This window comes from Xyrauchen texanus, chromosome 38 (assembly GCF_025860055.1).
Source record: "Xyrauchen texanus isolate HMW12.3.18 chromosome 38, RBS_HiC_50CHRs, whole genome shotgun sequence".
Lineage (NCBI taxonomy): Eukaryota > Metazoa > Chordata > Actinopteri > Cypriniformes > Catostomidae > Xyrauchen > Xyrauchen texanus.
This window is the reverse complement of record NC_068313.1, coordinates 26,489,631-26,515,759: the sequence shown is the minus strand read 5'-3', so window position 1 is coordinate 26,515,759 and position 26,129 is coordinate 26,489,631. Positions and strand designations below refer to the sequence as shown.

The 26,129-nt window shown below is 37.6% G+C and overlaps 1 protein-coding gene across 14 annotated transcripts in view; it reads left to right on the top strand.

The window, feature by feature from the left end:
* The window catches only part of LOC127632101 (RNA-binding protein Musashi homolog 2), a 372,571-nt gene that overhangs the window by 296,013 nt on the left and 50,429 nt on the right, over positions 1-26,129 (top strand). For all 14 annotated transcript variants that reach the window (XM_052110602.1, XM_052110601.1, XM_052110593.1 and 11 more), the window contains exons 9-10: positions 1,816-1,930; positions 11,992-12,066. In XM_052110602.1, the coding sequence (XP_051966562.1) occupies positions 1,816-1,930; positions 11,992-12,066 (190 nt within the window). The remainder of the gene's footprint in view (positions 1-1,815; positions 1,931-11,991; positions 12,067-26,129) is intronic.

Here is a 26,129-nt window from a genome sequence, read left to right as displayed (position 1 = left end):
CAACGTTAATGACATCAGATCTTTGGAACATAGCCAGAGTTTTGTTTGATGGATTTAGTAGCAAGTTACTGTATATTTCTCATTGTTTTGTTAGTTATACCAATGATCCAGTTATTATTACTGTATGTTGGCTTGAAAAAGACACTTTAAGCTGATTAGGGTTTTTACAAAATCCCTAAACCAAGACCAAGATGTCCACTAAAACCTTTTTGTCCGAAAACGCATTGTTTTTGAGACCTTTCCTTTTTATTTTATTTTATTATCACATACTTTGGAAAACATAAGAAAGGAAGACATAAGAAAACTGAAAACAGAGTTTTCCAAAGAATACGGATAAGTGTGGACATTTCCTTAGTGTGCTATGTCTTTTAAAACAGATCGAATGATAGTTTTCACACAGTGGATGATCAAAACTTTCTAAAGAAGATTTGAAAAATCCACACTAATATGTTTTCATTTGAAAAATCCATTCTCAGTTTTCTAACAACTTAATTTTGGGTCTGGGAAATCCAGTGTGGATGAGAGGTGTAAACATAGTGAAATAAAGGCCACATCCTCACTGATACGATTCCAAATGACAACGCATTCATTTCTATATGTTTACACCTCTCATCCACACTAAAAAGTGCTTTTCCTTCACTGAAAATTTTGAGAAAGGCATTTAAGTTTTATTTTTTCCATGCCAATCTATTGTTGTGGTATAATTTATCTCGACCATGTCCACACTAATGCGTTTATATTTGAAAACGGATTGATTTTGCTCTCTTCACATCTCTCGTCATGTTGAGGACTTGATTCAAAAATGCTCTCTATAACTGCATACTTTGTAGAATTATGTCATTAAGAATCTAAAAAGAGTTTTCAAATGAAAATGGATTAGTGTGGATGTCGCCTTAGATAAACCTGCCACTAAATGCTTCGTAAAAATAATATTAACTGTGATTCATCGCTTAAAATGTCAGTCAGGCAGCTCTTTCTGTCTAAGTGGGCAACTCTTGACCAGAATAATTCACAGTCAAAACCAGATCTTTTGCAGCGGATAAAAAGACTAGATAAAGCATAGCCGGAACTGACAGGTGGTTGAGCTTTTGTTGATGGATCATGTGCATAACTTTATGCACAATGTTGGGGTTGACATTTCTTACCATGTCACTATCACAAACCCACGGATCCTTCATTCTGGTGCAGCACTTTATTTTAATGCCGGTGTTTGCGGTTGGTCTGCCACTCTTGACGCCCACTCTGTGTGTTCTGTCATAAGCAGGCTCTTTGCTGTGCATAGTGGAGGAGGGCGAAATGTCAGTCAGCACAGCAGGAAAATTATCAGTCGAAGGCGGTAGGGAGCTGGTTGGGGGTGCGGTGGGGGGGTGATCAGAAAGTGCCCGGGTAGAAATGGTTCAATGATAAGGACCTGATTAAAGTGGCAAGACAGTAATGGGTGATGAGAAAAATTCACAGGAAAAACAGAAAATAAAAACAACTTTCTTTTTTCTTTGCCCAAAGACAGCACATGGCATGTCTTAATAAACACACAAACATCAAAAGTGCTCTTGAAAAACTGTGGTGACATTAAGGCAGTGCATTACCAGCTGAAATACAGTTTGTTTGTTTTGTTCATTTTGTCAGCAAGTGATATACAAGTGCCAGCTCTGATAGTTTATGTCTGCAAGGTGACACAAGCCAAATATGAACAGCTTTTTTCTTATTTCCTGTGGGCTGGACATTTGTAATGGGTAGACAGGTCCTCAATGTAATAAGTGGTCTCCATCGAGAAAATAGTTGGACTGAATGTCATATTTTGTGCTCTGTCCACAGGTAGAATGTAAGAAGGCCCAGCCGAAGGAAGTGATGTTTCCTCCAGGGACACGGGGGAGAGCTAGAGGCCTGCCCTACACCATGGACGCCTTCATGCTGGGAATGGGCATGCTGAGTAAGTGGCATCTTAATATCCTGCTTACAATTAGTCATAAATAACCCTGTCAATTACTCGACCTGTATGCTTCTTTAAAGCCTTCACGAGTTAGTGTTCACAACCCAATTTATTTACATAATGTGAAGTATTTCCAAGGGAAATAAAACAAAATTTACAGCAGGACTTCATTTTATTATTTGAGGTTTAATTGGATCATGTAAAGTGGACAAGGTAGATGGTATGGTGTCTATATATATATATATATATATATATATATATATGGTTTGAGGAGGAGTTGAAAAATAAGAGGGTGAATCTCACAAAACATGTCAAGAAAATATCCTGGTCATATTTAACCCCAAATAAAAAAAAGAATTGCATCAAGAAACATTTTAAGGAATAGTTCACCTAAAAATTTAAATTCTCTCATTATTTACTCACCCTTATGCCAACCCAGATGTGTATGAATTTGTATGTATCTGCTGAACTCAAGTGAAGATTTTTAGAATAATTTCTCAGCTCTTTTGGACCATATAATGCATGTGAATGGGTGCCAAAAATGTTGAGGTTAATAAAAAAGTAATACTCCAGTGATTAAATCTATATCTTCAGAGGCGATATGATAGGCGTGGGTGAGAAACAGATCACTTTTACATTCTTCTTCTTGTGTTGGTGATTCACATTCTTCATGTGTACCGCCCCATACTGTCAGGGAGAAGAATTTTAATATTGATCTGTTTCTATGGATTAAAACACTGGGGACACATGGATTACATTTATGATACCTTTTTGTGCTTTTTGGAGCATCAAAATGTTGGCACCCATTCACTTGCATTGCATGGACCTACAGAGCTAAGATATTCTTCTAAATGACTTTGTTTCTGCTGAAGAAAGAAAGTCATACACATCTAAGATGGCATGAGGGTCAGGTGAGTAAATGATGAGACAATTAAATATATTTCTTTCTTTTTTTTGCATTGTGACATTATTTTGAAGACATTTAAACACATTTTACCCCTGAATTTTCATTACCATAATTGTGTCCAGATAGTAATAGTAACTTTTACTATTCCCATTATTTTCAAATGGTAAATGGTCTGCACTTATATTGCGTTTTTTATAACCTTAGCGGTTTTCAAAGCGCTTTACACTGTGAGCTCATTCACACACACACACACACACACACACACACACACACACACACACACACACACACACACACACACACACCAATGACAGCAGAGATACCATGCAAGGCACTAGCCTGCCATTGGGAGCAACTTGAGGTTCAGTGTCTTGCCCTAGGACACTTTGGCATGTGGAGTCATATGGGTCAGGAATCGAACCGCCAACCCTGCGATTAGTAGACCCGCTCTACCACCTGAGCCACAGAAAAATTTTGCATATATATATATATATATATTTTTATATGATTCCATGATTCATTTAATTAAAGAGTGAAAGTGCTCAAACAAGATGGTTACTGAGATTAAGTGAGTAGTATTCAGCTGATCATGTGATTTTTAAAATGGCAGCCCTCAAGAGGGGACCCTCTACATGTAGAATAAAACAGCTTTTATAAAGTTACTGATGTGACTGAAGACCTCATCTCATGTGAGTGGTCATGATTTTATACACGCGTTTCAAAATGACAGTTAATTTATTTAGGAGTAAAACTAATTTTGAGCACACCTTTCTGAGACTCATTTTCTATATGCACAATGTAACTTCTTATTTACTTCTGTAAATAGGACCAGGAATTTTTCTTGACAGCATTCGTGAGAATCAACTCTAAATATCTAGAGATGTCAACAAAACTGGAAAGTCAATTTGAAGACAGCAAGTTATTTTCATTTAATTGTATTAACCCTGAAGAGAAAAAACTACTTAAACTAGCCCTGGTCTTAGCTGGTCTGCTTGGGAGACCAGTTGGCCAACTCGCTAAACCAGCTGAAGACCAGCTTTGCCAGGCTGATATACCACCAGCTAAGAACAGCAAACCAGCTTAACCTGGTTTAATCTGTTTTGATAAAAAAAATATTATTATTATAATTTATTTTTTAAACAAATTTTTTTTATTTTATTTTTTACGGGAGAAGTCCATGTTGATGTGAATCTAGATCATAAATATCCACTGGGTGGGATTTTAGAGCAAGCATTGTTTCATGTTGACCTCAGAGACAAATGGAAGTTTCAGACCCAAATATGTCTGTGCACATTTTAAACATAGAAGCTGAGCTTGAGGGTGTGGAACAAGAGCATCACTGTAAACTCGAAGAACAAATTGCCAAATCATGATGTTGGAACAGTCAGACATGGAGAGGCAACAGCCTATTGAAAGTGTTCCTCAGAGAGAGCTCTGCATTTGCGTTAATGCTGCCACGCTCTGTTAGCGACTCTACAACTGCCATGCCAGTTTGAAACTTCTCTGCATTTCTGCTGGGAGCCTCACTCAAAGTCTACATGGATACGATACGCATGCGTCACTATCACATAAACGAGCTCTGGAAGCCATCAAACACAACGAGCCATCATCCCGACAGCCGCAAAGCTCGTCTTGATGATTCTCTGTAAATTTGACGTATGTCAGGAGGACAGGAAACGTAAATCCAGACAAGAATACCCACCTCTCAACACCCCCCACCCCCACCCCTCGTAAACTCACCCCCCACCCCCACCCAACCAGCTCCAGTGACTAGAGATAATTACTGTGAGATTGATCGTCTGCTGAAAGTAACTGAAGCAAATAAATCGTTTGATGCCTTGTGCAGAATGCGAATGGCAGCTATTGGGTGAAGCTGCAGAAGAGGTCGTCCTGCCTGTAATATGACTTGATGAAGCATCCTCGCCGGGCCCGCATGAAATATGATATTGATATTCAGCCAGCTCTGCTTCTAGCCCAACCAAATCCCTAACCTACTCTCACCAGATTATGGCTCCGCATTATAGTGCTAAATGAAGAGGAAAATTTAGGTAAAGTTGGGTTTTGAACCCATGATTTCAACAAACCTCAAAGGAGGGCGTAATACTTCTGTTTGCAAAGCAGTGTTATAATCATTAAAGGTGTCCTGGATTGCAGACATCTTAGATGCATGGATGCTGCATCATGCTAAAGTAATAGTTTTCGGTGACTAAAACTATTGTAGAAATGCACTATTTGCAGTCAGCCAAGACAAGCCTTTAAAAAGTACTCATTTTTTTCCTATGTGTAATACTTTTATTTGAGTGCACCTTCAATGCAAACTTTAAGGACTTTAAGTTTTTTTTGCTTTGATAGAAGCTTGTTTACAGTGGCTCACATGATCAAGCAAGAACTTCCTTTGTTAAGCGCTAAAAACAATGCTAGTTCACAGGTAAGCATGTGAGCCACTGTTAACTAGCTTTTCTCATAGAAAACATTTCGGGTTGTTTCTAACCAAAACCTGTTGAGTGCCTTCAGAAGACTTAAGGCCAAATTATACTTCAGTTGGGCACTGTGCTAAACACTCCACGCACAGAATGGCGCAAATTTCCTCATCGGCCCAGTTTGCGTGGACTATTCCTGCTTGGCCCAGTTTTTCTCAACATGCATCGTCGGTGCGTGCGCCTGGCGTTGAAGTCATAGTACGCATACGGCAACTGCATCTTTATTCACTCGCGTTTAAGTCAACACTGTCGACGGGGCGTGGTCTGATCTGGAACACAGAAAAACAAACTGTACTGGGGCTTTTACTTTTAGGATACTTTGTTTTTGTTTGTTTAGTTTTTTTAAGGCTGAAAACAACATGTTACATTAATTAACATTTTTTATTTTGTGTCCTGCATAAGAAAGATGATTTGTTTTTGTTGAACAAAATGTTTGTTTCTAATTTCATTGTTTTTCTAAGTATATATTTAAGTCTCCGTTTTAGGTGGAGGATTAAAGCGTTTTCAAACAAAATTGTATTAGTGTGGACATGGACGTTGCCTAAATTATTACAGAATTTTCATTTTTGGGTGAACTATTCCTTTTAAATAAAAATTAGCAGTCCGTTATTTATTTAAGGGTTCAACTACGAGCGTATCACAGCTACATCAAGACTTTTTGCCAAGATCCAAAAACCCCTAGCATGTTAATAGTCCATGATATCATCCGACTTCTTTCCGTTGGTGTCTACAGTGCCAACAGCATGATGTCAGCTCAAGTTGACTCGAGTTGAGATTGATGAAATTATGCCGCAAGTGGGTGTCATGAGCTTATTAGGGTTTAAAGCAGATCAGTGTTGAACAAACAGCAAGGGAGGAAGATGGAGCAAATTGCAAAGAGGAGACAGTGGGAACGGGTTAAAGGGGTCGCGCTCACTCGATCACGACACTGTCTTATCTAAATGAAATTGGAAAGCAGGACAGCGAAACATTCCTTTTGCTAATTTGCATACAAAAATCAACAAGGCTGATTATTTAAAGAACTACAATTCCTTATGTGCCGAAATCTCATTAGAGCTCTGCTCTGAGCAACGGTGTTTACCACACCTAATCGAGCTATTTATCTTTATTGTGCTGGGCCTCATGTATGTTTGCTAAAATTAATACACATCTCTGCTGGCGCAAAGTGCAGCCTTACCAGATGGATAATTGATTTTACAGTGAATCGAAACTGTTGAGCCATAAAATGGGCGCATTAGCATGCATATTAATAACGCAAATAAGAGGGCGAGGCCGTCGCCACTAGGCCAGATTAAGTGACAGTCTTTATTTACTGCATTGCCGGGAGATGGAAGGTGCCTGCCGTGGTGACGGCATGGCTTAATGAGTCTTCTACCCAGCCTCAGGTACCTTTCTCTCTTCCCCCCTCACGTTTCATCTCATTTCGCTCCTTATCTCCCACTGAGAGGCCTTGACTGCTACATGCAGTCTTGCCACTTGTTATTGGGCGGCAAAGTCGTGGCGGCCTGGCGTGTCAGGTGCTGGTCTCATGGCGTTCCCCTTTGTTATGCCCACAGCTCAACATCAAGGCTTAGCTTGGTCATTAAACACAGAGGAGAGCCATTTAGGTCTGACAGTTGAGTTGAATAGTTTTGATGAGGAGGTGGAGGAATGTTTCTGGGGAAAATGCTACCCTACGTGTGAGGTTTTGTGTATACAGACTATTATGAATCTCTTCACTGGCGAACAGCAGGCCATTATTTGTGGGTATGGGGCTATATACAGTACATTCCCAAGGGCCATATACTGCAGTTTAATGGTGAAGTGTGTAAGTTCTGTGCTAATAGCATCTTTAAAAGGAATTACAAAAATAATGGCAGTTTCCAAACAAGTTCTTGAATGTTTGCCTTCCTCATCTGCCATTGGTCGGACAAAACAATAGTCCACCCAACCCCCTGACTGCCTATTTTACTGTCTTTCTAATCATCCATCTGACTTTGAAATTAAAGTACAGTGTTCCTCAAGGGCTTTGTGGCTCCTCTATTTTGTTCCCATAGGTGCTGGCCCTACCACTATGTTAATCCACTACTGTCAACAAAAGCCCATCCCTCTACATTTAAAGTGATCTCTCTCTAAATGTCATATGAAAAGCCTTTGTCATGTATATTTAGTCTGGGCATCTGGCATTTGCTCCTCCTTAAGAGTAGAGTACACAGAGCCACTGTAGTCTCGAGAGAGACCTAGGAGCCCAGATATTAAGACTTTGTAAACATGTGATACGGCTCTCACAAAGAGCAAAGTTAAAGATGGCCTCCTTGTGGCATACAACACCTTGATAACTAATAATGTGATTGTTAAGTGTGTAGTTCAGTAGCAGGATCCTGTTCAATTCAAGAATTGTTGCCACAAGTTGAGACTAAAGCAATAAGTCGCAATATGTTGCACATTACAGTTATTTTACTATGGTATAACATCATGGGAAGAGCCTAAATGGCTTTACTTGTGGAAAAGAAAATGACTGTAATGCACATACTTGAGTGGCTTTGGCAATAGCAACATGATAAAAGATACAGATGTTAAAAAAAAGAGTCCAATTTATTATTAATAATAATCTGACTAAACAATTTTTTTAAAAAGTGAAGTAGTGCATTATCCTAACTAGGTTGTTAATGGTTGCCAAGCAACATAGGAACCTGGTGCATTAAAGGAATAGTTGACCTAAAATTGAAAATATAATTTACCCATGTTGCTTCAATCCCGTATGACTTTCTTACCTCCATGGAACATAAAAGAGGTTACAATAGGCAGAATATTCACCTCAGTCACAATTCACTTTCATTTTTTCCATACAATGAAAGTGAATGGTGAACAAGGGTAACATTTTGCCTTATATCCAGAAAAAAGGAATGTAAAGGTAACAGAATAAAATCTTTTGTTCAACTATCCTTTTAATATAGAATGTGCAGTCACAGAATGTGCATCTATATTCATTATATACAACAGCTTTGAATGACTATTCCTATCAGCATTTAGAGTTAGAACTATCAGTTTTAAAATTAGGTTATGATGCCGAAAGGATAGACATTAATTTCTTATAGATTGTATATCTGTAACTTGTCATCTGATGTGCCAAGTGAGTTCTACATCACTTTTCTGTGTACTTCAGGCAGTAGAACAGAATTTTTAATACTTTTATCCCTTCCCCCTCTTCTCCCCCATTTCCTCAGAATTGAGCTCACCTCAAGAATGGTCTTTGATTTGAAAACCGACTCTGTGGTTTCCATAGCATTTACTGCAAACGGCACAAAAAGCCTCCTTTCAGAAGCAGTCAATAAAAACAGAAAACTTCATAAAAGCAAATTATTTATTTTAAGCCTCTACTATAGCACTGACCCTTACCAAAGAAACTTTGTCAGGATCAATATCTTCACATAGACTACTTCCCACCAGTCTGTCTCTGCAATGTCAAACTGAATTGATCCAAGTTATGTCTGGCTTAACTTATGGTGAAGTATATTTATTCTCCTCAACACCAACTCACATTTGTGGCCGAGAGCCAAGAGCGATCAGTCGGCGTGAGCTTGCACTGCACACAGCCAATAACTATTACAGAGATCTCTCAGGTGTTTCTAAAGCTGTTTTGGGGAGTAGAAACAGGGATGGTGTGAGACTACACTGCCCTACAATGCCAAAACTTAGTAACCACAATATTGAAAGTAAGTCAAAGTTTTTGGATTGTCCAGGCAAATGTGGATTATAACATTGTCTTCTTCCGTTTTCTCTGAACCTGAGCATAATTTAACCACAAGCTGACTGTCATAGGACATATACATCTATGAGATCCAATTTGACTTTGCATGGCAGTATAGCGATTTCATCTCTTCATTCATTCTAAAGCTCTCTTTCTATATATATTGTTCTCACATGATCATATCGCATTCCCTCTGGCATTTGCGTCAACAATATGGCTGGCTGATATGTTCGATTGCTTGAAAAAAGTTTTTTTGTCTTCTGTTTGAAACCTGGCCAGATAATTAGTGCCTGAGCTCACATTGAAATAAGCCATTGTGACAGAATACGAACAATGGGTCTTTGGCCTGTAGCCGGGTAAATAGGGACATGCGGTGGCCCGTCGTTCAATGCTGGCAGTGCAACAACTTGAGCATGTGTGTTGGGTCGCATCCCATTTTTTTCTTAACAGCATGAGCAGGATGTGTTCCAGCGGAGGCAGGCATTATAGTAAACACTGCCGATTTCGTGTTTTCGCCTTGCTCCCAAATAGCCGATGATGGTTCTCTGATAATAAAATATTCTAGGGAAAACCAGCTCTCCCACCCGAGCTTCATCATTAAAAAGTTCTTCTTCAGCAGCAAAGACGACGAAGAGGCGTAAAAAACAGATTCCTAGAAAATTCCCTGCCAACGCCTTAACGCACTTTTTCAGTGTTTCGCTCCACTTTCGAATGACTTCTGCAATCGCTCAATCATATTTGTACCGTCCTGTCAGCGAGACGCAGTCGGTATTAGCACTCAGAAGGCCAAGGCTATGTGGCAGTGAGGGACTTTAATCCGTGATGTCCTGCCACAACTATCAGCCTGCCATTGTCTCGCACTGTCGTGTCCTTCATGATCGATTAGCCTGAGCTATAAAAGAAGGGTTATCGATCAATGACAGTGGAGAGGTGGGAAAATAGAGGGAGGGAGAAAGAGATGACAGCAGCAGACATGTCCGTTCCCTCAGCCAGTGGAAAAGAGGGATGAGCTCTGGGGAATGAAGCGAAATTGTGTTTTGTGATGTTTATGCTGTTCATCACTGCAAACTGAAGTTCGCAGGCTAGCTAATCTGTTATATTGCAGCCTCACTTTACGTGGTGTGTGATTGCCAAGGGAATGATTTCTTCTGAGTTTGTGCTGTTTCTGAGTTCTTTTATTTGTGTGTGTCTTGTTTGTATATCTGTGTCAGAAATGAATCATGACTTCTGTAAAATGCAGCACAAAGAGACAAAAATGCTAGGGATGAGAATCAGCAAGGAGCTGGTCTTACAGTATTATAGTGACATTAGGTACAATAGTATTGTGGTAAAATATTGCTTTACATTACTTGATGTTTTAGTATATTACGATTCAAACTGTTTGTATGTGAATGGCAGGTATCTGAAAGTCAATTTCAAGGCACATGCCTGAAAGTCTTGGCTATAAAATAGCTCTTTAACATGTTTGCCTTTCTTCCCCTCGAAACAAATATACAATTCATTGAATGTATGATGACCTTTTGTGGCAGCTTGCACCTCGTCAATCTAAACAAAAACAAAATCTAAACCTCTTTTTAAATCTATGTCTGCATTAAACCACCTATTATATGCTTTTTAGCCAAATTTAACAAAAAAGGTAACACAAAAATATCAAAACATTGTTTTGGCTGGCAAATGATGTAATTGATAAATTGTATATATTTATGTAATTTTAAATAAAAATACATTTATTGTAATGACACATTTAAACCTTTGGGTAAAAATATTCATTTATATTTTAGTTATATTTAGTATAATTAGTTTAGTTAACCCAAACATTTTAATTCTCTCATCATTTACTCACCCTCATGTCATCCCAGATGTGTATGACTTTCTTTCTTCAGCAGAACACAAACAAAGATTATTAGAAGAATATCTCAGCTCTGCAGGTCAATTCAATGCATGTGAATGGTGATCAGACCTTTTAGTAGCTCCAAGTGATTAAGTCCTTATCTTCAGAAGTGAAGATTAAACAAAATTTAAAACCTTTTTTACTCTAAATCTCCACTTTCACTTTCAATTTTACATCTGAAATTCACGCGTGGAACCTGTTTAGTATCACTTTCCCATCTGAAAGTTAAAGTGGAGATTTAGAGTTTAAAAGTTTTAAAATTGTGTTGTTTTTCACCCACTCCTATTAAATTGCTTCTGAAGATATGGATTCATATGGATTATGTTTACTTTTTGTGATTTTTGGAGCTACAAAAGTCTGATCACCATTCACATGCATTGTATGGCCCTACAGAGCTGAGATCTTCTTAAAATCTTAATTTGTGTTCTGCAGAAGAAAGTCAGTCATACTCATCTGGGATGGCATGAGGGTGAGTAAATGATGAGAGAATTTTCATTTTTGGGTGAACTATCCCTTTAAATTATGCAGGTGTGATTTGAATATGTTCAATATGAGCTATAACAAAAATACAGTATATCCATATTGAGAGTTAAAATTTTACTTTGGAGAATTAATAAAAATTAATTTAAGAGGTTTTTGAAGAAGGGGTTTGAAAACAACGTACAAATCCTCTGCTAGAGAAAACACATTTGTGCAATTGTACAGCATGTTTTATTATGACACAAAAACCCTTGTCGTCTTGATGTTAATTTGATTTTATAGGCAACAGCCTATCTGAATTATTCAGAATCATTTCAATTAATTATTTAAATTGAAGTATTTTACATAAATGGATTGCACATTGTTTTGATTTGGTAAGAAAAACAATATACCCTCTTAAAATAAAAAACAGCCCTTTAAAATCAATGACAAAATGTTAAAACAACAGGTTATTTCTGGCACTACTGTATATTTGTGTTTTAAATTAAATACTTATTTAATGGCACAATAGAGGCAAGCTCTGGGCTGTCTAAGCCATTTATAACATACCTGGATTTTCTTCTCTCCCCTCAGGTTATCCAAACATTGTAGCAACTTATGGCCGTGGATACACTGGTTTCGCCCCGAGCTACAGCTACCAGTTCCCTGGTAAGTTCCATCTTGTTAAGCTCTGTTTGGTGCTGCTCTCTCCTGCTGCTATGTGGTAATGGCCTCCCTGCTGGCCGCCAAAATCACAAACACCAACATACACCCATCCCTTGCTCCCACCAAAGCCCCATGCTGGAAACTCTGGTTTGGTGCTTTAAACTTAAATACACCATTTACATACTCAACATCTGTACATTTTGATGTACAAACAGACGCAATGTGCCTGGTTTAGCACCCTGCTGTAGTCCCATATGCACATTCATGTAGCTTTACAGATAACACAGCCATAAAGATGCTTTTAAACCCCACACGAACTACAAAAGAGCCCATTGGCATCTCATTTTCTCTCTTTTCACTGATATAATTCATACATTTAATTATACAATAGAATTCTGCAAATCAAATCAAAATCTTGACCCAGCAGGGTTTCAGGACATCCTGACAGAGATGAGTTTCTTTTTGTCTGGAAAAATCTGATGCAGCAATATAGCTCTATTATTTCACAGTTTAGTTCTTAGAAATGGCCTTTTGATAACCGATTGGTCCGAACCTATATTAGGACTTGTCAGGTATATCTTATTAGAATATACTACCTACTGTTTATCTAATGCTACTGAGTATACTTAAAGGAACGGTTCCCCAAAAAAGTAAAATGTTGTCATAATTTACCATTTGTGTATTGTTCCAAAATGCATGACTCTTCATATGACACAAATAGAGATGTGAGAAGGGAGAAATAGAGAAGGCAGCCTCAGTCACCAATCGCTTGAATGGTGACTGAAGCGAACATCCTGCCTAATATTTCCATTTGTGTTATTGATTTTCATTTTTGGGTGTAATATCCCTTTTAAGTCGAATTCAAATGACATTTGCAGCCCTTTTTACTTTTTAAGTGAAACAGGAAATTCATTGGAAACAGAAAATGTAGGGAGGAACGTAATTTTATCCATCGAGAATTGACTGGAAAGATGATTTGGTAATGTCAGATCAAAAGGAACACTTTTTTGTCAGAGGTGCAGCAAGTTATTACATTTGATTGATTTCAAAGTTGTTTTTTATTTATTTTTTTTATAGATGAATCTTTCACAAAAACAAGCCTAGAAACACATTTTAAGAAAGAAAGTAGGTTCAATTACAATTTCATATTGACTTTAATTTGAAGGAACATGAAAAGTGAACGTACTTTCATTACATATTTCTGATTAATTGTTTTGTCAAAACACCAGTCTAAGAGGCTTTTTACCATTCCATTATTAAACAATCTAATAATTATGCAGCAGTAGCATTAAAAGCACACAACACTAATAAGGAATTACAAATGAATGCATTTTTTGTAAATGCAAGACAACAGCTCTTCACAATTTGCAAAACACTGGCATGTTCACACTGTCAATGCTTAGCTGTATGAACGTAGCTTTATAGTGTCCTTTATCTCCGTATAATCAGTGTATCTTCAACAGGGGTTGCAAACTTATTTACTGTATGTGCATAAATGTTTCACTTTTGTTCTTTGCTCAGAGGGCCCTAGCTGGATTCTTCAAATGACTTGGCTGTTAAACATAAAGGGTGCTGTTTGTCACACTGAGAACTCTTAGTTGTCTTCCCCTTTGATTCCAATGCACAAATCAACCACAAACAATCCGTGCAGGCATCCTAAACTAACCGTTGAGTGCAGTCAGAATATTCCAGTGGTGACTTAGATAAATAAATGAAGCAAGGGGTAATGGATAATGAGGAAGTATAAATTGGCAGATGCTTTAGCAAGAGCTACTGTGACTAAGCTTGGTCAGGGGGATTAAAACATTATTGTGGGCTCACTCTCTTTAGTGAGTAGACTTAGCATAGTGCTATGCCAGTGTTCGTTATGTTCGATCTTATTTGTCTTATCTACCCCACAGGCCTATCAGTAAGGCTCAAGTACCCCTTTATCAACACCAAACAAGAAATGTGTTACTTTCAGCTCATATTATACTGTATATGATGTAGCATTATCAAAATTATTACAATGGCCAATATGATTAAAAGCAATAGATAATTTGAGAGAAAACATTCTCCCTGTGCAGCTTGCGCTCAAACTGAAGCAGGAGATCAACAGTTCAGAAATACTCATCTGGCACCAACATTCATCCATGCAATTATCTAAACAGCCAATCATGTGGCAGCAGTGCAGTGCATAAAATCATTCAGATACGGGTCAGGAGCTTCAGTTAATGTTCACATCAACCATCAGAATGGGGAACAAATATGATCTCAGTGATATATATATATATATATATATATATATATATATTTATAATAGACATCCACACAATTTACTGAGCTCAACACTTACAGCATAAGTATTCTAGTTTTCTCTCCATTTAAAATAACTGAACGTGTTAAAGAAATAGTTCAACCAAAAATGAAAATTCAATCATCATTTACTTACCCTTATGCCATTCCAAACCCATTTGACTTTATTCCTTCTGTGGCATTTCTTCTTATTACACAATATATTTTTTGTTTTGTTTTTTTAGTCTTTGGACAGCCCTAATATTATTATTATTTTTTTTTTTTTTACAGTCACAATTTCAATTTTTATAGGTTTAACAAAGCAAAATAAAAACGTTCCCAAGTATCCCTTTGGATACACATATGGGAATCACTACTTGCATCAGTTCTGAGCCTAGCAACATATCGAAGTTACCTCAGAAATGTATGTGTAGGCCCATATCTAAACACCAACTCCCACCTGATGCTATAAATAACCATACGAATAAACACATACAGGTCCACCCATGCCAAAAGTCTCATAACGCGAGCTGAAAAGCAATTGAGTGTATCGAATGCATATTTTTAGTGATATTGACCCTGAATATGGAGCTGAAGGACTTGCTGGCATATGAGTCACTGGCAAATAGGCTCGCAAACCACTCAACTAAAACTACAGTCCTATTGCAAAAAGGGGACTTTTTCTTTTCTTTCATATAATCCCCTGGCTTTTCTTGTAAAATGATCTACCAGATGCCACTCAGAAAGGGTCCCCTCACTCCATTTCAGATGTTGTCAATGACCTTGGTGTTGAATGTACAGGGTGAAAAACTTTTTCCAGACTGCTTGTTGTAGTACCTGGGATTTACTATAAGCTTAGCTGCAGCGAAGGTTAAAAATTGACTGTTGAAAAGAGAGAAGGTATTTTTTTTTTCATAGCACTTCTTGTAATCTACACAGGTGACTGGATTTGTAACGGGTCACAGGGGATGGTTTGCATGTTTTTGTGATGCATGCATGCAAGTAATGTATGCAAGTTACTATGCTCCTGTTTAGATTTTTAATGAAAACAAGAATAATTAATTGCATATCAAAGCCACAAGCCCACAGTACAATGGTGGAATTAATTGCATATGTGTTTTTAATCAATATACAGCGTATATACCAGGCTAAGTCTCCTCTGGGAACATCTTTGATCATAGATGGATTTAGTGTTTTCACTGCCCCAAAGACATACAGACATAAACAACCAATGGCGCTGTTGGAGCAAGTGTTGGTGCTATTGTCATTTTCATACTAACATGTCCTCTGGTAGATAAGATAAGAAGAAGCTGACAGGATCAGGCCACCTTCACTGTTATCTCCCCCTTCACCAGGACACACACACATACACACACATTGTTCTTCTCTCATTTTTATGAGACACAGAAGGGTGTTTCGGAGGCTTTAAATCCATGGCAAGCATATCCAAAGACCCATAGGCAAGCTCAGTGGCTCACCACCAATCCTGTAGATCCAACAGGCTTTCCCCAAACTGTGGGAGAAGATCTTCTCATTTTGGTGTAAGTCTATTGAAGGTTATTAGAGGTGTAGAAAATGAAAAACGTGACAAAGATCATTTTAGTGTGAACACTTAGAATTGAGAACCTTTTCTCATTCAGAACCTATTCAATTAAAATGATAAAATAAAAATAATAATACTGGAACCAAATTAGTTTCATAACGTTCGATTTTGTTAACAATCCTTGAATGTTTGCATTGCTCCATCAGTTCAGATTGTGCTTTTTAAAATACTCTGCTGGTGTTTCCCACCACTGAATCTACATTACCACTAGAGTGCCATCATTTCTTTGGTAAAGGAGCTTTAGCTTAGCTTGGAGTCTGAATTGAATGTGATAAATGGCTCTTATAAAATGATTCACTCAATTGGGAGTGGTTTCTGAATTAACTAATTGACTCACTGAAGCACAATTCATTATTTTCTGTTACGTCGGACTCAAAATGTACCAATAACTGTTACTGAGTTACATTGTATTGCAAGATTTATGACTAGTTGTTCATATGACAACAAGTAGTTACAAATACACTTTAGAGAATAGAGTTTTGTTGTAATAATGATACGAGAGGTTTTGCCAATTAATCTGAACCAATAGCAACCTTTTCAGTTATCGGCATACATTTTTGCCCATAGTTCGTTGGAAATCTTCTTAGATACAAAACACATTCAATAAATCGAATTATCGGCCAATTTATCAGTTATCTATTTATTAATTTTTTTTGGAAACCGCAAGTGTACTGTATGTTAAACGTTTTCAAATACAATGCAAACAATACAAATAAAAAAACGGTGGTATCAAATGACAAAAAGTTATTCTTCTGTTAATGTTATTAGACTTGGTTCAGCCACCACCTTAAGGTGTGTTCACACCGCCAGCGACACGCAGCGACAAAACAACCTCATCTCAGTCATTTTCTGCCGACTTCCGGCGAAACGAGCAATGGCAACCGTTGGTGACTGGTTGTGAGGGTGTCCAGCAACGCAACAAATTTGAGATGTATAACTTTATGCAAATGAAGAGCGACTTTCGGGAGCGACAGCCAATACGAGAGAAGATGGAAGAGCTCACGTGATCCTTCTCTCTCTCAGCTTCTGAGTCCTGCAGTGAAGGAAAGATGGAGGAAAGTCTAATCCTTGCTGTTAGCAATTTACCAATGTTGTATGATATGTCTCTGCCTGCATACAGGACATATTTAAGAAAAATGATGCGTGGAACGGTGTATCTGAGATCGCGGGGATCCCAAGTAGGTTTAAATCATCAAATAGCCTGTAAAATTAACTATTAAATTGTTTGTTTTGAAAATGATTTACATGTATAACAGAAAATGAAACTATATAAATGATCAGTGAATAAACGTACCATATTAATAACCTTACTAATATTTTAATAATAATAATAAATGTAAAGAAACAGTGCTGTTTATAGTCTCCATACCCGCCACTAGCGACCTAACCACCAGCCAATGGTGACATGCAGCGACAAAGTAGCAAAATCCAATAAAATATCAGTCTACCACTAAATGACACTTAAATATGTTAGTTATTTTTTGTTTATATACAGTATTTGCTTATATGAACAAAATATTGCAAATTGTAAAATATAGTATAATATAATATAGTGGCATAATATCCACCTTTTTCTGTGTCCCGTGATGCTTAGTGCTAGATCCGTTGTCAAGTAAACACAGTTGTTGTTGTGGCATATGTCCATTCATTCATTCATTGCGGTTTTGGGATTTCGAGGAGACCGTGTCTCATTTCATGATGACATGCATCAATCACTATGTCATTGTGTTACTGATTCTCCCAGATGTGATTGAAACCTATATTACCTCCGTTAGTTCAGTTTTAGATGTGTATGCTTGTCATTTGGTCACCCTGCATGTTGATATCAGACACACTGAAGAAGAGGCATGTAGTTCTTGTTCTTGGGTATTTAATCTCCTTTTCAAGTTTTCCGATATGACGGTTATTTCCTTTTAAATCTGCACGTAAGTTTATAATTTTGTTTGATTGATTGGTAAGAGGTGGTGCTTCACTGCCGCCCTTGACGCATCAGGACGCCATTTACACCTTAAATGCATTGTGGCCACATGTGTATGTGCTTCCTCAAAAGTACTAGGAATCCTTAATGGAATCAAAAAAAAAAAAAGGTTTGGTTAATTTAATCAGAACCAGAATCGCTAAAGGGATAAGTAACACCAACATGATGTCATGATTTATTCACTCTCAGATTGTTCCAAATCTGTTTGAATTTCTTACTTCTGTGAAACACAAAGAATGGGCCAGTCACCCATTGTTTCTCCCCCATACAATGAAAGTGAGTAATGACTGAGGCTGAGGCTATGTCCTATGGGTCATAAAGGAATTGGAACAACATGAGGATGAGTTCATTTTGGGTGAACTATCCCTTTAAATTCCTTATGATTCCCATCCCTAATGAACACCTTCATCCATCAAGACGCCTGTGATTCTTTGTTGTCATTTGCATTTTGTTTTTGGAAAATATGTGCCTTTATTTCCCACAATCCTCTGTTTGATCTTGTCTCACATTAAGCACTTACCGCACTCTGTTTTTCCAGCAGCGAATCATCTCTGTTCCACCATGATTTCTGGCATTTGACACGGCTGATGCTGATTAGAGCTGAAGGATTTTCCGTTGTCAAGGTCACCGTTCCTCTCGGCCCTGTCGGAACAAACGATATGTTAGAACACCATCCATTTATCCCTCTCTTCTCCTTAGGAGAAAGAAGAGGGAGGGATGGAATTGATGCTTCACTTCTGATTAGGGCCCAATCAGTTATGCAAACACACAGGCTGTCAGGGACCCCTTTTCCATTCTCCAGCGCAAGGCCCTCCACCAGCCCATCGTACAGAACATGACCGGCCTCGCAGGATATTGGAGTGCAAACAAACAAATAAAGATGCTGCTCTGCTGGAGATGGTGTTTATGTGGGAGGAGAGAGAGGAGAGGAAATTGGGAGATGACAGAAAAAGGGAGAGAGTGACAATCACTTAGAGGAGGTATGATATAATTGGGTTGGGAACCAAGAACTGGTTCTTATTCTAAGCAGGTTTCATTTTTTACTTTCATTCGTTAGGAGTTCTTGAACATGCCCTTTTTCATGTAAAGTACTTAAAATGCTCTAATAGTGTTTCCTGTACTACTATTTAGAGGCTGTTACTGAATTTACTACGTGTGTTGTCCAATTCTCAAAATAAATACTAAGTGAATCAAAAACACAGATGAATCTTTAAGAGCAGTTACTGAATTAAGGCCCCAGCACACTTCAAACTAAATTGAAGAATGAATGGGTGTGATGTAATTTAGAACAAAATCTGGCCAAAACTAAGGTGTTTTTGAGTATGTTTCATGACTTGTAACATCTCGCCATTGTGAACTGTCAGGAAAACTTCGTAACAACAACTTACTGCCATTGGTCCACGCCATTGGTAGGTGTGACCTGGAACTCAGTCAACATGAACACACAGGCGTGCAGTCATTAGCGAGCTGGTGCAAATTATCTTATATCTTAGAGACATTTTCCAAGAACATGTCATGCCATTTTTTTTATCAAATCTATTCAAATGCTCTTAAGTGCCCATTCACTCTGTTGTTTGATATACTGCTACACTCATTTGCCATCTGCAGACAAAAGCCATTCACACATCTGCCCAAAGAAATGCCTCTCTTATCATTATTCTTATCTTTATTATGCCTATGAAAACTCTTTTATACATCATCTTTGCCATAATATCAGTGTCATCATAAACTACAATGACAGAGTGTAACCGGCGCATATTATTGCCGCATATAGCGTGTTAGCACATTAGCGCCATGAATGCAGAATGTAAACATAATAAATTACTCATTAACTACTGCATGTACATTACTTTAAATTATCAGTGAATATTAAAACTCAAAACTCGCGTTTACTTATCTAGTGTGAATTTTATGCATAGAATGAGTTTTCATTAATTGAAAACACATTTAGAGTCACATTACTTATGCATCCTCTTATTTAAATGCCCCTTACGCCTCCCACAGCAGCGCAGTCAGTGTCTGAATGTTTGCAAACATTATACCCTTGCTCAGCTGTTTCGAACTTCTTTTTGTTGAAGAACGAAGAAGACCTTCTCTGTGAGGATGTCAGGGCCTTAAATCTAACTCGCTTACAGACCTACAAGTTTATAATTTGTCATTTTTAATAGACTCGAAATTAACCAATAATTTTTCTAATGAGCAAGAAAATTCTGCCTGTCAGCCACTGGTTGGAAAAGAGATAGTCACATCCCAATCTCACACCATTGGTTGAGACTATGACTATGTTTACATGGACACCAGAAATCGTCTAATTGCGAGAAAACAGCGTCCGTGTTTGCATGCGCAGTATAATTTGCGTACTCTTTACTCCCGTAAACTACGAATAAATTGCACATTTCACCTTTAAATTCCTCTCGATTCCCATCTCTAGATTAGAGTCCTGCCCTGCTGAGCTTGGCAGCGCCAGCAGACTTCAGGAGAGTAGCACAATTTCTTCTCTTTGACCCATTGTGAGGAGAGGATGATGAAAGAAAGATCGAGAGGGAGAGAGAGCAGATGAATAGGCAACAGAGAAGTCTCCTGCAGCTGTGCTACCTCATTCAGCTCTTCACCCAAATTAGCTCTAATTGAAAAGCCTGCTTATTAACTCAGTAGGCATGAGGCTAACACATTCACTATGTTACATGCTTAAAACAGGGGCCGCTGAGCTGGACACACTCTCGCCACACACACCAACACACTCAGTGCTCTTACAGTCTGTCTACAATGGACACAAGTGGTGTGTTACCAAGCATAAAAGTAAATCTCTCCCATTATAATAGTTGAAGCTGACTACAACGGAACACAGTACTTTCTGACACGGTCTATATTTAATCTAGCCAATTCATTTTTTCTTCCATCTTAAATATAGGCCACATCCACGCTAATACTTTTCATTTAAAAACACATAGATTTTGATAGATTTGATGTTTACGCCTCTCATCCACACTGGAAATGACGGCGTTTCGAAAAACGCTCTCCATTATCGCAGACTATGGAGAATGATGATATTAAGAATGAAAAAGATTTAGTTTAGATGTGGCCAAAGACTTTGGAAAACTCTCTCTAGTACCATAAACTTTGGAAAATGACTTTTCATATGATAACGGATTAGTGTGGATGTGACAAATGGTTTTAAAACCAAATATCAAATGTGGAGGTTTTTCCAATTAATTTATTCAATATATTATTAAATAACTAGCCAGCTTATGATGTTTTTGGTCTATCAATTAATGTCATCATTTGCTTCTAACTATACTATATGTATACTCAGTTGTGGCAATAGCAACATTATAATATGGATTTTATTTAAAAAATTCGTTTTCAAGTTATTCACCCATTTAAATCATTGCTTTAGCTCACAGCTGATTGCGCCTTGTTAGTGAACATTCTGAGATGATGAAGCTTAGATGCTTTTTGTAGACAGACACAAGCCGTTGCATTGCATCTTGGATTGTGTCTTGTGTAGGCAGGTTGTTAAAACAGATCCTGACACTTATTTATTGGAAATTCTTGGATGGCATAGGTTGTGCCAGACAGATGTTGTTTGTGTTTACAGAATAGATGATGTGAAGGTTGGCAGAGGTCATTGTGGAGGTCGTCTCATAGCGATAGATTAGACAGCCTGTCTCCTGCGGCCTTCCTGCTGTAATCACATTGATGACTCATCTGCAGTTCCCCACAGTCAGGCTGAAGCCCTGTCATATCCCAGGCTGCACTGCAGAGGCGTTTTAACCAGTATGGGTTTAATTATCAGCTTGTATCAGATCTACAACTCACACGCTGTTCTGAACGGAGCATCTCTTTTTCCTTGGGTTTCTTGTTGACTGAGGTCTTCACTCGGTGCTTGCATAATGAACACCGTATTCCTCATACCTGCCTTTTTTCTTCGCTATTTATTGTAATTAATTCAGCTCCAACCGCTTACAAACTCAATTCAAAATTTGATAATTTCAGTCTTTGATGTATTTTTTTAATAATAATATCTGATGTAAACATGCACTAGATGGGTGTCTTTAACCCTTTCAATGTGTCTTGCTGTTTTTTCTGCATCTGGTGCAATGAACGAAGAAGCATTTTAACATGGCATGTCAAGTAAAAAAAAAAAGAAGTCAACTTTAAAAGTCTCGAGACACCTGCATTTTGTTTCATTTCTCACACTGAATCTCTCTCTTTTTTTTTACCACAGGAACGGGCCCCTTAGAATGTTCTGCATTATTTTATACATTTGTTCTTTTAAGAAATGTAACATTTGAAGTTTAAAAAATCTCCAGTTGACTTGCATTTTTGCATCCATCTGCTCTGTTTTTCTATATAAGCATGTGCTAGATGGACATCTTTTGGTGTTGTGATGTGTCTTGCCTCTTTTTCAGCATTTTGTGCCATTAGCAAAGCATTTTTAAGACCCGTGTTAAGTTTAAAGAACTTCCATCTCGAGACACCTGAATTCAGCCCTATTCATTGTACTGTTTAATTGTATGAATGGCCCCTTAGAGTGTTCTGAATTTTAAAATCAAATTGTCTGCGATGACATCATAATAGCCTGTCTGCTTCAGCCACTAATTTCAGCTGGGTCCCCTTCTCACTGTGTCCAGTTCCTCTGGCATTCTTCTAAATTTTTAGATTGTTTTACCATAAACTATAGCACTGTTCTTTTACATGCTTGCAAGTACTGGTGTATCCTACAGTAAATGCAAATCTGGTGTGGTATTACCTTTTTTATGGCCCAAAAGGGTTACAACATCATGGCCTTGAAAATGCATACTTTAAGTTACATTACATTAATACACAATTACATTAGCATCAGCCCTTGACATTTCTGCCCCTTATTTCATAGTCCTCATTGAGGAGCCCATTGCCCTCAGATGTGCTTAAAAATCTAGCCTGATAAGTGGTGACTTTGGCTGACCCCCTGGTTAATCCATGTGCCCCTCTGCCAGGGATATAGTATTTGTCTGCCTGGTAATTGCCCTCATCAAGGAGGCGGCGGACTGCAAAGTAGGGTGTCAGGCTGCCAGTGGAGGAGACCTGTCCCTGGGCTGCGGCCTCATTATATGTGCTCATGCTGATTGGACCTGGATCCAGGTGGTCAGGAAGCCGCGGGGGAGCCGTATGAAGTCTCGCTGATGTCTAGGCAGGTTCTGACATTAGCAGATCGGCCAGACCCGGATCTTTCAACCTTCTGATGCCCTGATCTTCAGAAATGTGGCAAAGTTCACAGTTGTTAGACCGACAACCTCAAGCGCCCCATATGTTGTATCCCATAAAACCTCTTGGTCTTCCTCCTCATCTGCAGTTTGAACTTTGGATCCTGATTAAAGACCCTGTTTGATTATATTATATTATAGTACAGTATAGTATATTATATTACTCTCTCTGGACATACAGCAAATCCAAAAAGTATTTGGAGACTTAAGCAACACTTATGTCATTGCATTACAATCCAAATATCAAACCAAGTGGCATCTGCAAACAAATATTGACCTTTTCTTAGAACAGATACTTTTCTCAGCTGTTTTTTTTATTTTTATTTACTTTTAACCAATTGTTCCCAATGTCATGTTAGTGGATGTATAAAGTCCGTTCCCCTCAATTACACACAGGTGTCCAAGTGGAGTAACAACAGGTGTAGTTCAGGACATTGACTTTGCAAATGTTCCACTAACAGTTGCCAATCAGAAAGTGTTCAAATACTTTTGTCTTCGTTTTGAACAGTAATCTAATGAAGGGTCATTTAAAACCTAACAAAACATAAATTTGTGAATAGTTTTGCTAGAAAAGTGTTAATGTGGAAATATCCACTTTGTTGGATATTTTGTCTTAAGTGTCCAAATACTTTTTGGAACCACTGTACATCAGTGCGACATTTACAGGTGCATTTATTGTTTTATTCTTTGGTAAAAGCTTACTTTTCCTAAGCTAAAGCCTACCAGTAATATTTATGCCACAGTATTAGGCTATTCTTGTATTCTTTTTTTTTATGTATTTATTGGCACTAGAACTGACATTTTTCTTTTCTGCTCATTACCGCTTTGAAAAATGTCTCTATCGAGTGGTTGTAGGTTTTATTGCTGTACATAAAGCACTCTTAAGGAGATGCCGTCTGCTTGAACTGAATCCCCAGCCCAGTTGCTTTTGCCCTGGGTACAGTTTAATATGTCTTCCCCAAGCACACCCATCCCCATCCTCCCATTCTGAATACTGTGCTTTTTTGTGGATTAGGCATGATATGTAAATAATTCAAAATGTAAACCAGTTGAGATGAGTGTCGTATGCAGAGGTTAGACAGCTAGCTGAGCTATAAAGCGCTGAGATTGACATGACTTGCACAAGGTTTATATACGCTTAGCCCTTGTTATATCCTTTGCCAATTTAATGTGGTTTTGTTTTACAACTTTTGTTGTATGTCATACCCAGTAGGGGTGGGTGGTATAGCTAAAATAGCAATACCTATATGTATGTGTACAGTATTAATAAATATATATATATATATATATATATATATATATATATATATATATATATATATATATATATATATATATATATTTGCTTTAAAATTGCTTACAAATCAGAGGATTTTTTTTTTTCTTAAATAAATAAAAGTTAGGTTTTAAATAACAACATGTAACAACTACAGTAAAAATCTAGTTCAATCAATTCATTTGTTGGCTAATTGAACACAAGGAAGAATGGTATTTAGTCATTTTTATTTATATGCACCAAGATAACAATACATAGTTTTATGCATACAATATATACATGTTCTGTAATACACATAATAATTCATATATTTTTACTAAATCATATTAATATTTGAAAAATGCTTTGCAGAATGTGGAATCAGATAATTGAAATAGACAGTTGAACTCATTCAAAGCAATTAATTGAACTCTTAACGCTCATATGAAACTGATTGGCCCAATGAAAGCACATTTAAATGAAATATTATTACATAGATATACACAGTGTTGCTTAATGCTATATCAGCAGCACAATCATTGCAAATATAGCATGGATTTTTGTTAGATTTTCCAGCCTTAGTACCCAGCCACGTGGCTGTTTTTGTGGCACTCTACCAAAAGCCCTCCCGGCCCGTTTTATACAGGCCTGAGATGATGGATGCACTAGAGAAATCTGGTCATGCTTTCTGCCTTCAGAAATTGCTCTATAAGATGCACTATTAGTCAGACACCGCTTCACACATTGTATGTGATGGTCCCTGTAGCCGTTCTTATATTCTAATGTTTTTCCCTTTAATGTACGTTTAAGATCAATAAAAGCATTGCTTGGGTATTTAACCTTTGATCATAAGTGGACCATCATAGATTTCTACAATTTTGATGATGGTTACAAAGATAATCGAAGATTGCCTTTCTTTGGTCAAGGGAAATATTTATATCCGAGCTCTGTTTCCTCCATTTTTGCTTGTGCATTGTGATTCAAATGCAGTTTGAAGCATATGACTAAAGATTTGGCACCACAAATTGGGGAGTAGCTTGTTTATTATTAGTCATTTCATAATAAAAATGAAAAAAACAAAACATTAACTAGAAAAAAAATCGATTTTTACATTTTCTGTAGAAAATTCGAGTAGCACTTTTCCCTGAAAAACTCTATGCCAGGATGTTTTGGGTGGTTGCTAGGGTGTTCAGTGTGGTTTTAGAGTGTTGCTATGGAGTAATGGATAGGGTGTTCTATGTGGTTCCTTCGTGCCTATTGTTCAAAAGATCACCCATAATTCTATATTATATTCTGGTTTATAGATATAACTTGGGTCCCTCCTTCAATATTTGACTATCCACCAGCTAAGTTTTATTATCCACCATCCGAAAATCGTGAAATAAATTGTATCACTTAGACAAGCAATACTTTTCCTCAAACCAAGTGGCATCTGCAAAGAAAAATTGACCTTTTCTTAGAACTGGTTTTACATTTCTCAGCCTTGCCTCTTGCATTTAATTTTACCCAGTTGTTCCCAATGTCATGTTAGTGGATGTATAAAGTCCATTCCCCTCAAGTTCACACAGGTTTCCAAGCAGAGTAACAACAGGTGTAGTTCAGGACATTGACTTTGCAAATGTTCCACTAACAGTTGCCAATCAGAAAGTGTTGAAATACGTTTGTCATCGTTTAGATCAGTAATCTAATGAAGGGTCATTTAAAACCTAA